This window comes from Danaus plexippus, chromosome 11 (assembly GCF_018135715.1).
Source record: "Danaus plexippus chromosome 11, MEX_DaPlex, whole genome shotgun sequence".
Taxonomy (NCBI): domain Eukaryota; kingdom Metazoa; phylum Arthropoda; class Insecta; order Lepidoptera; family Nymphalidae; genus Danaus; species Danaus plexippus.
In genome coordinates, this window is record NC_083544.1 from 4,649,693 (window position 1) to 4,666,161 (window position 16,469).

Sequence of the window (16,469 nt, forward strand, 5' to 3'; positions counted from 1 at the left end):
TATGTAGATTATTGCTTGTGTCGCCGTTACTTGTTAGTTAATTTTATACAATTTCCTTTATATTTAAGATATTTGGTTTTATAGGTCAAAGTAATGTGACATCCCTAAACGATTAAGTTTTTCTATACAATTTTTTGATCATAATACAGTATGTTGATTTTAATATAGGCACATCTCGGTTTAATTATGATATTTCAAAACTTACAGCATTTATTTCACCTTTGAAATTCAATCGTTATGAATTCAAATAATCTTGTATGTGGTATTTATTGTAAGCCTAATAATTGTCTTCTTAAAAACTGCAAGAACAAGGAATCATAAAACTAAAAAGTTTTATTTACATACGGTTATCTTATTATCAATCGGTTTATCTTAGCAAATCAATTAAATCCCAGAAATGAAATTATTATGCACCTACGTTTATTTATTTATTTATATTTATGTACCAAGAGTTAAAAAATTAGTTACAAAAGGAGAGTGATGTACAAAGGATAACTTATCTCTTAAAAGAGATCTCTGCAAGAAACCTTATTGATAAAGGAAACTAGATGAGAAAGCGTGGAGTAGGTACAAAAGAAATAGAGAAGAAAAAAAAGAAGAGATTTATATATAAGTATACAAAAAAAATAAATATAATAAAAGGAAATATAGATATTGTACAAACATAGATATATACATAAAATATATACATAAATATACACATAAATATATACAAATAGTATAAATAAACATTACATATCAGATAGTGAAAGTGACAGAAGATGTCTTTTAAGTCGATGTTTAAATGCAGGTGTACTTGAACTCTCTTTGTAGACAGAAGGTGGGAGTGAGTTCCAAAGTTGTGCACCCAGGACAGAAAAGGACTTACGGAAAAATTTTGTATTAAATGAGGGGATATTAAGAGGATTTTGTGTAACATAAGAGCGATTAGGAAGGATTCTGGGGGAGGAAAATTTAAAACGCTCAAGTAGGTACGGGGGAGAAGAATGTTTGAATATGTTGTATATTAGCGTTAAAACATGCATATTCCGTCGGATAGGGAGCCACTTTAACTTATTGCGGAATTCAGAAATGTTGTCGTATTTACGCAAGCCGAAAATAAAACGGATGCATAAATTCTGAAGCCGATCTAATTTATCAAGCAGCTCATCAGTGGCATCTAGATAGCAAACTTCACCGTGATCGAGTAAGGAAAGAAGAAGAGATTGTACAAGAATAATTTTTGTTTTAAAAGGAAGGAAGATTTGCAGACGTTTAAGAGAAAGTAGAGTATGGTGAATTCTACGGCTTACTTCGTTCACTGGAGCTGTCCACGACAAATGACAATCAATTAACAGTCCTAAGTTTTTAACCCGATCTAGAAATGGGATTCTGACCCCGTCGAACACTATATAGGGCAAGATGTCAAAATTAATTTTATTAAACATTTGCCTACTTCCAATTATAATAGCCTGAGATTTGTTTGGGTTCACTAGTAGACCGAAATCAATTGCCCATTCATGTATAGGTTTCAACTCCTCGTTAATAGCCTCGATAGCTACCTTAAGTGTAGATGATGAGGCATGCCTATAGAGCTGCAAGTCATCAGCATAAAGATGGTAGGGAGGAGTAATAGTTTTGGAAATATTATCTATGAATATAGAAAAGAGTAAAGGAGACAGAACGCCGCCTTGTGGTACCTCGGCATATGTGTCATTCCAATCAGAAGAGCTCTCATCGGATTTCACCATCTGCCGACGACCAACGAGGCAAGATTGAAACCATTTAGTAACTGCTGGAGATATCGAGAGTGAGGAGAGGATTCCTAATAAAATATCAAAGTCAACCGAGATGAATGCATTACTGAAGTCAAGGAGAACTAATATGGTTAGTTCCTTGTTATCCATAGCGTATCGGACATCATCTGTTACTTTCAGTAAAGCAGAACTGGTACTATGATGAGGTTGAAAACCGGATTGAAAGGGGCTAAGGAGATTATTGCGGTAGAGGTAGTTAGAAAGTTGTTTATGAATAATAAGTTCAAGAACTTTAGAAAGGATAGGGAGAATAGAGATTGGTCTCAAGTGAGATGGCAAAGTCGGGTTCGGCAGTTTAGGTAACGGTATGATGTAAGCCGACTTCCAAGCTGTAGGAAATGATCCTGATACCAAAGAAAAATTAAAAATATGAGTTAACACAGGTAAGACAATGCTGAGTATTGGTACAAGCATGCCAAAACTGATTTCATCAAAACATATCAGCTTTGGATGAAATGGATAAAAGAGGTCTCTTGACATCTTCTTCTTTTATCATGGAAAATAAAAAAGAGTTACCATTAGGTGGGGAGGCGGAAGCTAGGTTAATTAAAGAATATTTCTTACGAGATGAAGGCACAGACACCGGAGGATAGGAGAAATGATTATTTAAATCATTTAAGTTAATATTTTGGAAGGATTTACACTTGGAATGATTACCCACACCTAATGAGTTTAGAAAGCTCCACATTTGTGAGCTTGAAGTATTGCAAATAGAGGAGAAGATATAGCGACGCTTTAGAGTTGAAAAGTTGTATCATACGTAAAATAGGTCATAGTCACAGAATGGTACAAGTGCTTTACCATAAATCAGAACGTCTTTGAACAAGACACGTAAATAAGGTGGATTAATTTGATATTGTGATAGTACGACGTACTTTATCTTTAATTACGTACGAAAATTTAGTATATCTGACGAAATATTTGGAGTTTCTTTTTAAATTTCGGAATTTTGTAAATTCTCGGCAAAAATACCCTTAATTAATGAGATCTAAAACTTAAAAACTTAAAAGATTTTTCTTAGTTTCATTTAAACACTCGCAATTTATAACATACATAATGGTTAATGAAATTAAAATTAAAATCATCAAATATAAATAAGATGTCCTTGTTTCATTCTAATTAATATGTATATAATTATGAATAATTTACATTAACTGGCCGCACGAAGAAAATATCATTATAATCAATTTATACGTTTCACGGTTAGGATGATCTACATCATCACACGATACAGACTGAATACTCTTCTTTTATCTAAAAGGGTAAAAATATTGTATTCTTAAAAATAAACTTGACCCTATTGCCAAGTTTACATTTATAAAAAAGGAGTAAAAGTTTTTTTATTTAAATGAGCAGCATTAAGCTTATTTTCATTGAAAATGAAATTATCAACATAAATCTAAATATTTCATTAAAGTAACAAGTTATTCATTATTTATTTACCGAAACCATCGTACCAAGGAGATAATGTGGGTGCTGGTGGTGGTTGTGGTGAAGTCATTGGTACAAGTGACGTTGATTTTTCATTATTCAGCGTAAAGAGAGTTCCTTGAGTAGAAGTTGAATGTGATTCATCTAGCGATGTATCAGTTTGTTGTCTTCTTAACTCTTCCGAACTAAACTTTTGTGAACCTCTATTCAGTGAATCCCTGTTCAATAGTCGTCGACGTAATTTTGGTTTTTTGGTAATAGATGGTAAATCTGGCTCATGAGATGGAGAAATCGTTTTCTTTCCTTGTTCCATTACAGTAGTGGGATCTACAGTAGGTGCAGAAGTGGACAAGACCACATTGTCATCATTTGTCAGTGATTCCTTGATAGGCAGTGAATGTACTTTTTTAGCAAAGTGGGGCCGTCGTCTTCGGGTGTGAGATATTATATTTGGAACGTAAATAGAAGCTGGGACGAATTCACTTTCTTCTAATTTCTTAATTGTAGTGGAAATGGGTTGATTTGTTGTTGTCATAAAAATAAGTTTACTCAATTCTTCAGAATTTTGGTTTTCAGCCATTATATCTTCAGAAATTCCTAATGTCCTTGCGGGGAAAGGAAACAAATTTTTGGAATCTGCAAGAGAATTCTTTCTTGTTTGTTCCTTTTCATTTGTATCAAGTACCCAATTTTCTGGTGTAGTTGACATTGTTGTTGTAGTTGTAGTTGTCGAAGTAGTTGTAGACGTAGATTCAGTATCGTCTTTTTCTTCTAGGTGGTGAACGTTGAAACTTGTAATTGGTTGAGCCAGAGCAGGATGATATCGTTTTGCAAATGGTATTCTTCTGCTTAAATTTCTTGTTCTCATAGCAATTCGTTCCGGGGGTATTTTTATAATGGACACACCAGGGTTTCGTTTAGGGTAGATTTGTTTGATTGATGATCTTTCGTTTGGGTACACATCTTGATATGTATTTTTAACTTTCCTTGACAATATTGATGGTGCGGTTGTTGTTTGAGGTGGTCTCCGGATGTACCTTCCAACATCTTCGTCCTTGATTTCTTCACGAGGAGCTTGGTGTCGTCTTCTTTGTATAACACTGTAGACTAGCTTAGCATCGGACTTTGAAGGAGGTTTTGTATTTAAATCTTCGGTATCTATTGAATAGACCGTGGTCAGTACAGATGCCAAAACTAGTAGTAGAATTTGTAAACGAACCATTTTTCTGTCAAAAATATATGTATGTTTAAAACAGTTTTATAAACATGTTATAATAGTCTGGATGTTTCAAAACTAACTGCTTAGTAAGTGTTTGAAGACTGTTGCTTTTATTCAAACTTAATAGCAAATCATAATTATCCTAATATCATAAGTTTGGGTAATTTAATTGCTTATACTTAATGGATTTGAATTAGCTAAATATGACTTAATACGATTTTCTTGCAACCTTAATATTATTAGTAATTTAATATTTTATTTGAATTAAATGATTTCTAAAAATAAATGAATCCATCAAAGATACGTATTATTGTCAAAATAGGTGTAACAAAAGTTTCATAAAATTTTCTACAATAATGTCACCCACCCAGTCACTTTTTCTCTTACGACTCACCATAAGTGAGTTATCACCGTTTGAATGAATAGAAAATTCATGTTTTACATAATATGCAGCCTGTACACGTCATCGGGCATTCGATAGCAAACTATTAGTTTTGTGTCACTTACACTATAAAATTTGTATAAATTGAATGGGTATTCTAAAATGAAGGACTATACTGTCACTTCCTGTTATGAATTAGTTCCTTACCCAGTATCTATTTTTTGTTGAAATGGAAATGCGTAAAATTGTGATGTCACCTCTTTATAATTGTTTTGAATGTTAAAACTTTGAAATTGATAACACAACTCTTATCTACTTTAGCGATGGCGGGTTTCTATTGCACCGTGTAGTGTGAGATAGAAATGAAACCTTTCATATGATTTTTGAAAAATATATTCAGTACTTACAAAAATATTTTGGTTATAACAGTATGACTGTATTTGATGGTTGTACTAATCTTAGAAAAAGTATTAAAAGTGCAGAACAACGCCTTCGGACTATAAGATACCTTCAGCTGTGGATACTTATCGTTTTTGACCGATCCATGAAAATTGCAATAAACCAACAACAATTTCTTACAAATACTCACAAAATTATCGCTTCCTTTTAATGCAGGTTAAAAATTAACAGTTGCTGGTATTCCAAGAAAACAGGCCGTTATTGATAATGTATTAAAATAGAAAAAGCGACAGAATAATGGAAAATTCTAAATACAACTGTCGTTGTTGTCGAAGATGTTGATTTTTTGATATTATTGGCTGCATGGACTCCAAATTAAAAAAAATATTTACTTTTTGAACCCTAGGAAAGCTCAAGATCAATCGAAAAAATATTCATCACAAAGTCTGACTTCATATCCAAAATGTTAAGCTCATACTTTATCCTTATATGCAATAGCAAGTTGCGATACTACATCGGTAAATTTTGAAACACGTAATATATAAACATTTAAATTGTTCGAAAAACATGATTGAATTGATTGGGCAGAAGTATTTACAAACATTGACTATCCTCCATACGACATCGTTACAAATGGAATCCGTTTTCTTGCAAATGTGTAGTTTTATGTGTAGTTACTTATACGTTTTGGTTATTTTGTCGAGTAACTTACAAAGATTCAACAAACAAAATTCAAATTAAAGTTAAAAAAAATAAACCTAAAATACTTGGAATTTGTTTTTAGTTATATAGTATTTTAATATATATTTCATACTATAGTAGTTTTCTTTTTATTTTCATTATATTTTTTATAGTTTGACTAATGGATTAAAATAAACATAAAAATAAAAACAAAAAAACCCTTTATTCTTCCTCTTCATTACAGGTAAAAATATAAAAATGTATACGTAAATTTATACATAATACATCAATTAGAAATAAGATAGTATTAATTAAATTTTAATTTTTATAAGTAATACAGATTAATTCCAATTCATTTTAAGAAATTATAACATTTAACAATATAGTTAATCGAATTCTTAGTATAAAACATCATAAATTTTTTGTCGAATTTCCTATTTAATACATTTAGAATTGTTGTTATTGATGTCATTCTGGAACGGGAGAGTTGTATAATAAGTAAAATGGGTTGTGGAGGACCACATTCTAGGAAGAATGATGAACGTTATTGACCATAAGACAAAACCATCTCTGAGCATATACGGAAACAAGGTGGATTGATAGAATATTGTGAAAGTATTAATACTTTGCGAATATTTTATTAAAAAACAGTATACCGGTGTTAAAACCGAAATCAGTTACGTGTCGAGTGAAGTGTAATTCTTTTTTGAATTGTCGTCAAAAATACCCAGAATTTCCAACATTACAAATTAAATATTACGTTATAGTTTAATAAATGAATATTAAAATAATAAATAATTATTAAAATATAGAAGGTTTGATTTTACTTAATAAAAAAAATTAATTGTAATAAAAAAAAAAATGTTTTAAAAACTTGCGTTCACTGGCCGCACGAATAAAGATATCATTATAACCAATTTATACGTTTGAGGGTTACAAAATTACACGATACAGACTGAATACTCTTCTTATACCATCAGGGGTAACAAAAATATCGTATTTTCATAAATAAGCGTAACCCTACTGTCAAGTTTATATGTTTAAAAAAGAAGTATTTTTTTTGTATGGGGTTGTAAATTAATATTTTATTAAAGTAAATAGTTATTCATTATTTATTTACCAAAACCATCGTACCAAGGTGATAATGTGGGTACTGGTGGTGGTTTTGGTGAAGTCATTGGTAAAGGTGATGCTGATTTTTCAATATTCAGAGTTGAGGGAATTCCTTGTGTTGAAGTTGAATGTGGTTCATTTAGAGATGTATCAGTTTGTTGTCTTCTTAACTCTTCCAAACTAAATTTTTGTGACCTTCTATTCATTGAATCCCTGTTCAAAAGTCGTCGACGTGATTTTGGTTTTATTATAATTGACGGTAAATCCGACTCAGGAGATGGAGGAATTGTTTTCTTTTCTTGTTCCGTTTCAGTAGTGGCATATACTGTAGGTGCGGAAGTGGACAGATTGTCATTAACTGTCACTGTTTCCGTGATAGGTTGCATATGTACTTTTTTAGCAAAGTGTGGTCGTCTTCTTCGGTTGTGAGATATTATATTTGGAAGGTCAATAGAAGTTGGGACAAATTCAGTTTCTTCTAATTTCTTATTGGTAGAAGAAATGGGTTCACTTGTGGTTGTAGTAACTTTGGGTTCAGTCAACTTTTCAGAATTTTGGATTTCAGCCATTACATCAGCCTCTTGTGAAATTTTTAATTTCTTTAAGGGGAAAGTATCAACATTTTGGGAATCTGCAACAAATTCTTCTCTTATTTGTTCCTTTTCAGTTGTATCAAGGACCACAGGTTCCGGTGTAGTTGATGTTGTTGTTGTAGTTGTCTTTGTGAGAGTAGTTGTTGATGTAGATTCAGTTTCGACCTTGTCTTCTTCTTGGTGATGATCGTTAAAGGTTGTAATTGGTTGAGCAACAGTAGGATGATATCTTCTTGCAAATGGTATTCTTCTGCTTAATTTTTTAGTTTTTAAGGTAACAGGTTCTGTAGATATAGTTTTAATGGACGGCTTTGAAGACACAAGAGGGTCATCGGCATTCGTATGGTTTTGTTTAGAGTGGATTTGTTTGTCTGACGGTCTCACGTTCGGGTACACGTGTTGATATGTATTTTCAACTTTCATTGGAAATATTGATGGTACGGTTGTTGTCCGAGGTAGTCTCCGGAAGTACCTTCTAACATCTTTGTCTTGGATTTCTTCATGAGGAACTTGGGTTCGTTTCCTTTGTATAGCACTCAACTCTTCAGAAATTTGGTTTTCAGCCATTATATCTTGAGAAATTTCTAATGTTCTTGAAGGGAAGGAATGAAAATTTTTGGTATCTGTAACAGATTCTTCTCTTATTTGTTCCTTTTCAGTTGTATCAAGGACCACAGGTTCCGGGGTAGTTGACGTTGTTGTTGTAGTTGTCTTTGTGGAAGTGGTTGTTGACGTAGATTCAGTTTCGACTTTTGGTTCTTCTAGGTGGTGATCGTTGAAATTTGTACGTGGTTGAGCCACAGCAGGAGCATATCGTTTTGGAAATGATATTCTTCTGCTTAAATTTTTTGTTCTCAAGGCAATTCGTTCCGTAGGTATTTTTATAATGGACGTCCTTGAGGACACACCAGTATCTTCAGCATTCGTTTGGTTTAGTTTGGGGTAGATTTGTCCGTCTAATGATGTCACGTTTGGGTACACGTGTTGATTTGTATTTTCAACTTTCATTGAAAATATTGATGGTACTGTTGTTGTCCTAGGTGGTCTCTGGAAGTACCTCCCAACATCTTCGTCTTTGATTTCTTCATCAGGAACATGGGGTCGTTTTCTTTGTATAACACTGTAGATTAGCTTGGCAGCGGACTTCGGAGGAGCTTTTGTATTTAAATCTTCTTTGTCTATTGAATGGACAGTCGCTAGTACAGCTGATACAAGTAATAGTAGAATTTGTAGGCGAGTCATTTTTATGTCGAAAATGTATGTTTAAAACAATTTTAGAAACATGCTCTGTTTCTCTGGCTGTTTCAAAACTAACTGCTAGCTAAGTACTTAAAGATAGTGCTTTTTATTCAATCTTAATTGCAAATCATAATTATCCTAATATTATAATTTTTGGGTAATGGAATTGCTTATGCTTAATGGAATTTCATTAGCTAAATATGACTAAATATATTTTTCTTGCAACCTTTTTGTAGTTTAAATAATTTGGTTTAAATAAATGCTTTCTTTAATCTTTAAACTCGGAAATGCCAGTAATGCCATTGAAACATTATTTTTAATTTTAAAAGAAATATAATAATGATAATTGCCCCTTTACTTTTGCGTTATACTAAAACTTTAACTTAAAAAAGACTTTATTAACATATCTTTTTTATATTGTATAGCTTGTGAAAATGAACTTTTATGCAGTATCGCAATTATTACATTTTTATGCCTATATTTATCAAAGGTTTAGTAAAAAATAAAAAAATCCTCTTGGGATGACCACTTTCGGCTTTTGTAGAGGCCTTTAATCTTATTATAATCTAAGATGTTTTCACTGTTTCCCAAGGAAATTTCTCGACTTTTTGCTCCAAAGTTTTTTTAAGAGACTATCGACGACTGTCATCGTGTCGTTTAGAGCAGGACATGTCCTCTAATAATGACCATAATTTGAATTAAAGGTTTGAAGTCTAGGTTAGATTACGGCCCGTCTTCAATTCCTATAAAGTCCATAATATTTGCATTGAGCTAGGGTTGGGTAGTTCGTGCTTTGCGAACACGTGCAGAGTGTTGGTGGAAGGTCCACGGTATATTATTAAAAAGTGAATTTCTGAGAGATTCCACAACACTATCTGAGATTGTATCTTTTTATACTTTGGCTGAAGTTTTCACTTCTTTTTCACAAAAGTGTAGGTTTGCAGACATTCATGGGTTATGGTAACTACTTCCCATAAGATAGGCCGTCTGCTCGTTCGCTCCCTTTTTTATAAAAAAATACGTGTTCAAAATTTCAAAATAATTAAAAATTTCAACAAAAGATTTTTATTTATGGTCCGAATAATTATACATATGTATTATGTGTATCTTAGTAATAAGTTTTAACATTAGAAAAAATTTCATCATGAGGTACAAAGTATAGTCTTGTATTAACAAACAGCTTTAGTAGTCCAAAGTATTTAATAAATTCACTATCATTTTTATAATAACAATATATTTCTTTTATTTTTAAGATTTTTATTTCTCAAAGTGACATTCTAAATGATTATGTTCTATTTATAAATATTTTTTATAATAATACACTATGTTGATTTTTATCATTTATTTCATTTTCAAAAAACTTTGTTTGTGGAATATTATTGTTAACTTAATAATTGTATTCTTGAAAACTTTAAGAACGCGAGCAAGCATAAAGCTCTAAAAAGTTTTATTTAAGTGAGGTCATCTTATCATCAATTGTATTTTGCTAATTAATTAAATCTTAGCAATCAAATCAGTATCAGAAATCAGTCCCCTCTTAGAGCAAGACACAGATAGCAGTGTAAGTGATGCTGGTGAAGGGGAGATAGCGTTTTAAATAGCATTTCGTTGTAAAAAATCGAATTTAGTTATGTATCGAAAGAAGTGAATTTTTTTTCAAAAATTTTATCAAAAATTTTGATTAATAATTTAATTTTGATTAATAATTAAAAAAAAACTACATTTATTGGTCGTGGTAAGTAAGATTATAACTCATTTATGCGTTTCCGGCTTACGATAATGTAGGCAATCACACGTTAAGGACTATATACTATTATTTTATCGTTAAGGGTAAAAAATATTGTAGTTTTAAAAATAAGCTTGACCCTATTGCCAAGTGTACATTTATAAAAAAGGAGTGAAAGGTTTTTTTATTTAATAAAATGAAAATATACGAAATAAATCTAAATATTTTATTAAAGTAAATAGTTATTCATTATTCATTTACCAAAACCATCGTACCAAGGAGATAATGTGGGTACTGGTGGTGGTTTTGGTGAAGTCATTGGTACAAGTGACGTTGATTTTTCATTATTCAGCGTAAAGAGAGTTCCTTGAGATGAAGTTGAATGTGATTCATCTAGCGATGTATCAGTTTGTTGTCTTCTTAACTCTTCTGAACTAAACTTTTGTGAACCTCTATTCAGTGAATCCCTGTTCAATAGTCGTCGACGTAATTTTGGTGTTTTGGTAATAGATGGTAAATCTGGCTCATGAGATGGAGAAATCGTTTTCTTTCCTCGTTTCATTTCTGTAGTGGCATACAATGTAGGTGCGGAGGTGGACAATACTAGATTGTCATTAATTGTCACTGTTTCCATGATAGGTTGCATATGTACTTTTTTAGCAAAATGTGGTCGTCGTCTTCGTGTTTGAGACATTATATTTGGAATATAAATAGAAGTGGGAACACTTTCTTCCAATGTCTTAACTGTAGTGGAAATGGGTTTGCTTGTTTGTGTAATAAATTTAAGTTCACTCAATTCTTCAGAATTTTGGTTTAAAGCCATTATGTCTTCAGAAATTTCTAAGGTTCTTGAGGGGAAAGAAAACAAATTTTTGGAATCTGCAACAGATTCTTTTCTTGTTTGTTCCTTTCCAATTGTATCAAGTACCACACTTTCTGGTGTAGTTGACGTTGTTGTTATAGTTGTAGTGGTCGAAGTAGCTGTAGACATAGATTCAGTTTCGACTTTTTGTTCTTCTAGGTTGTGATCGTTAAAACTTGTAATTGGTTCAGCCACCGCAGGGTGATATCGTTTTGCAAATGATATTCTTCTGCTTAAATTTTTTGTCCTCTTGGCAATTCGTTTGATAGGCATTTTCATAATGGAGCGCTTTGAAGACACCCCAGTGTTATCGGTATTCGTTTGGTTTCGTTTAGGGTAGATTTTCTTGTCTGATGATCTTTCGTTCGGGTAAACATTTTGATATGTATTTTCAACTTTCATTGAAAATATTGAGGGTGCGGTTGTTGTTTGAGGTGGTCTCTGGATGTACCTTCCAACATCTTCGTCTTTGATTTCTTCATGAGGAGCTTGGTGTCGTCTTCTTTGTATAACACTGTAGATTAGCTTGGCATTGGACTTCGAAGGAGCTTTTGTATTTAAGTCGTCGTTGTCTATTGAATAGACAGTGGTTAGTACAGATGATACAACTAGTAGTAGAATTTGTAAACGAACCATTTTTCTGTCAGAAATACGAGTATATGTATGTTTAAAACAATTTTATAAACATGTTGTAATAGTCTGAAATTTCAAAACTAACTGCTTAGAAAGTGTTTGAAGAATGTTGCTTTTATTCAAACTTAAATGCCGATCACAATTATCTTAATATCATAATTTTCGGGTAGTTATTACATTAATTAATTAACAGTTAAGCAATTGCTTAGCTTAATGGAATTGCATTAGCTAAGTATGACGTAGTAATCGTTTCTTACAACCTTTTAGTAATTTTTATTTTTATTGAAGTTAAAAGATTTAATTTAAGTTAAACTCAAAAATTAGTTTAAAAATAAAAAAAAAGAATAGTTGTTACACTGACAAATTTGTTCTCCTACTAAAAATGAATACAATAATGATAAATTCGTATCCATTTTTACGTTATACTCAAGAAAAATACTCTATTAACATATATATTTAAAATTATATACATTTATGTCAAAGTAGTAGTAATAACTCTATAAGGTAAGGAGATCTTTATCATGAGGTGCCTCCGTACAAAAGTATGGTCTTGTATCAATTATCAACTTTGGTAGTGCAATGTAGTAAATATTTTTGTGTTGATGAATATTTAATTATTATTACAAATTTCCTTATATTTTCTCAACTAGATATATTTTGACTTCATTTACCGATTCATTTGAACTTAATAATTGTATTATTGAAAATTCCAACTAGGAAACTATGATAGATTGTATTTAAAAGTTAATATAAGTATTGTAATTTTCATGAAATGGATACTTTATTAATATTATATAACAGGGTAACTTAAAATAAGAAAATGATTTACAATTTTATTTTATCTCTGCTAGATATAACACGGTTTACTTATAAATTTTGGCAATTTTGTCGAGCATTTTTTCTGAGATTCAGCAAACGAAATACAAATTAAAGTTTAAAAAGTAACTTAGATACTTTACATTTTTTTTACTTATGTAGTCTAGATTTAGGGAACACAAATTTGTTCCAGTCAAGGTTTGATTTCTTATATAAAAACTGTAGATTTGTAAGACAAATATATAATTTTTATAATGATTTTATCCTAATCCTAAATTCATAAGTGGAGTAGCCCTCATAAAAAACACGTTCGAGTTTATTTTTATGAAATACACGTTTGATTGCATAAAAAAAAGTAATAAATGAAATTAATATATATATAACGGAGGATCAGAAGATAGCTCATTATCAGACATAGTGAACGATGGAACAAGATTTAGTTGGTAACGCAGCGAGTTCATCCACTCCAAAAATGTCGGTGACATTCCTTTTTTCTCTGTCAGTTGTCCAACGTCAAAACCAACACCGGGGTGACCTCACTCAAGCTAACTGCTTGACGTTGCCAGCTAATTCGTTATAATTTGTAAAATAAAATGGAAATAAAATAATAATTAATTCTGACGCTCCGACACGGCCATCGTGACATCTCACACGTCCTCGTGTGATGTACCTGAAAATAGAAAAGGTTCTGCAGTAGATAAAAATTTCCACTCGGCCAACCTGGCACAAATAAAGAACTCGGAATAGTCTTAATTATTTTATGGCAAACAGAAAACAACTAATCCTCTTTTATAAAGCAAAATTATTACAACAACCAAAGTACAACCATAAATTAGCAATCAAATTTAACTTAAGTAAACTATGATTCAGAATACTAATAATCAAATAATGAACATCATTTTTGATTATAATATACGCGGGTACTCAATTCGGCGTCCGAACAAGCCATGGACAACCTCACATAAAGTTATTATACCTGGATAACTGAACGGAGTCCGAACAAGCCATGGACAACCATCCCAGCATCCGACATTATAACATATCGCTAATTTTACAGTTTTAACAAGAACTAGTAGATAGCACAGCAAAGTCATCGTCAGAGTCATAGTCGTCATAGTCTGGTCCAGGCATCCTACGGAGTCTATCATCAAACCGTATCTTATCATACTGGGCATTTCTAGTTATGTTCTCTATTGTCTGATCTCGTACAACAATCAGATCGACTTCAGGCTCTACATCACTAGCTAACAAAATGTCTACTGACCTAACAACCTTGACAATAAGCAATTCCAGAGGACTTAACCCCGTGACTCTGTGTTGTGAACAGTTTAGTGCTAGTTGTACATCTGGCAAAGCTTCCTGCCACGACCGTTTACTAGTCTCGGCGGCAGTAAGTATCCCCTTAAGAGTGCTCATTGTACGTTCGACCTGCCCGTTTGCCCGAGAACTATCAGCGGCAATAAGGTGTAGTTTAATGTTAGCAGAATCGCAGTACTCTTTAAAATCTTTGCTGGCAAAGCATCTGCCCTGGTCTGCAACGATTCGTGTAGGCGCACCAAACAAAGAGATTCTAGCTTTAACTGCTTTTATACTACTAGTCGCATCGATGTGTAAGGTATGGTGGAGCAAAACAAACTTAGTGAAAGCATCGATAACTACAAAAACCTACTCCTTACTATCACTTTTTTCGCTAAGCTTCCCAGTGGCATCTATGTGTAAAGTATGCCAAGGGATCGCTATCTTTGGGATGGAGTGAAGCTTGGCCTGTGTTTTGCCAGATTGCGACTTTGAAATTCTGTATGTGATGCAATTGTCACAAAACTTTCTCACGTACTTGGTCATCTTATAGAACCAGTAAAGTTCGTACACTTTCTCTAAGGTCTTCTCCCATCCCAAATGCACCAATCCCTCATGCACACCATTAATGACTGACCACCTCATAGGTAAGAAACGGGACTTACCCCGACGCTGTATTTTGCGATACCAGACACCCGATCTGAACTCGTGAGTCTTTGCAATATCGTCAGGCAACTTCTTAGCTTTAAGGTCATTCACCAACTTACTAATTTCTTCGTCACGCTGTTGTTCTGCTAACAGCCAATTACTAGTGAACTCAGTAATAGGAATTTGTTTTGACTGTACCTGTGAATGGTGAGTGTGAGCTTCTTTGACTGGAAGAGGATTTTGTGAAATGAAGTCCGCATGTGCCATACGCTTACCATCAACGTGAATTACATCAAAGTCAAAGTCCTGGAGAAATGCCCACCATCTGTGAACTCGAGGTGTCAAATCCAGCCTTTTGCAAGTTCACTGCTTTTTCTGCATAAGCACCGAAACGTATCCAACCGCACTTGCATCAGTATGCAACTCGATCTGAAGATCTGGATCGTAGATCATAAGAACCGGCTCCCGTGGTAGCTTGGAAATAATTTGTTGTCTTACCACCTCATGCTCAGACTTCCAATCTAGTTTACTATTAGAACTCGAAGTCAACGCGTATAACGGTGCCATTGTCTGTGAGAATCCCGCAACAAGCTGCCGAAAATAGGAGACCAAGGATACTGGCGAAAGGTGAAAAACTAGGACGAATAATATTTGGTTAACTTTTTCCCTAACAATTTTTCGCTTCTAAGAACTTAAACGATAAGGGCGACGACTTACTGTTTTGTGGGGGTCAATGAGCCTCATGGTCATAGGGTCGGTGTTGGCGTGAGTCATAGGTACCCCGGTATTAAACGACTTTTCGAAAGACTTCAAGATGTCAATTAATTCTGCTCTATGTTCTAAAGGTACATCGGTATCAATAAAATTAAAGTTGTTCATTCTCGCTAACACTACACGATTCGATAATACAAGTTTTCTCTACACGCAAACAGTTACGAGTCATGTGGACAGTTAGGCCTTGATATAATATTTCAAGTCCGACTATTATGTCATATTGAAGGCAATAGTCGGGTAAAAATGGAATAGGATTTTTAAAGTAATGTCGTCAATCCTAATAATAGTCAAAATCTGTAACATCGATTTAACAGATGTTTGCCCTATGCCAATCATATTAACAATACTATTCAATCTTCTACCACTAAATTTGCTAGACACAGATTCTTTAATTAAAGAGCATTCGGCTCCCGAATCAAAATAAAATGGAAAACGCCCGCCGTTATGGTACATAAATCCAGAAGGCGCATCTATATTGCACAGGTCGACCCGCTTCTCTATAGTTGAAGCTCCGCTGCTACCGTTGCCTCCGTTCTTGCTCCTCCGCTTCGGGCAGCCGGATGAGTAGTGGCCTTGTCCTTGACAGGAGTAACAAGTAATGGAGAGGTGTTCTGCAGCAGGCTTCTTATAGTTGTTGAAGCGAGTTCGGTTATTGTCTCCATTTGGCTTCAAATTTCTCGTCGAGAAGGACTGAGTAGACTTATAGCCCATTTTCCCACAGTGAAAGCACTTGATGCTTGCATGGCTTGTAGCTGGGCGAATCCTCTTAAAATCTGGCACGTCACTGTTAGGTGGAGCTCTTCTTTTTCAAACGACACCGCTGTAAGCTCTTGTTGCAGTCATTTTGTATTGTCAATATCA

The 16,469-nt window shown here is 33.3% G+C and overlaps 1 protein-coding gene across 1 annotated transcript; it reads right to left on the bottom strand.

Annotated features, from left to right (window-relative positions):
• Positions 1-7,020: 7,020 nt before the first annotated feature.
• Positions 7,021-8,856, bottom strand: LOC116765775 (mucin-2-like). Its single transcript, XM_032655369.2, has one exon. It carries the CDS (start codon positions 8,854-8,856, stop codon positions 7,021-7,023), a length of 1,836 nt encoding a protein of 611 aa, XP_032511260.2.
• Positions 8,857-16,469: the final 7,613 nt, after the last annotated feature.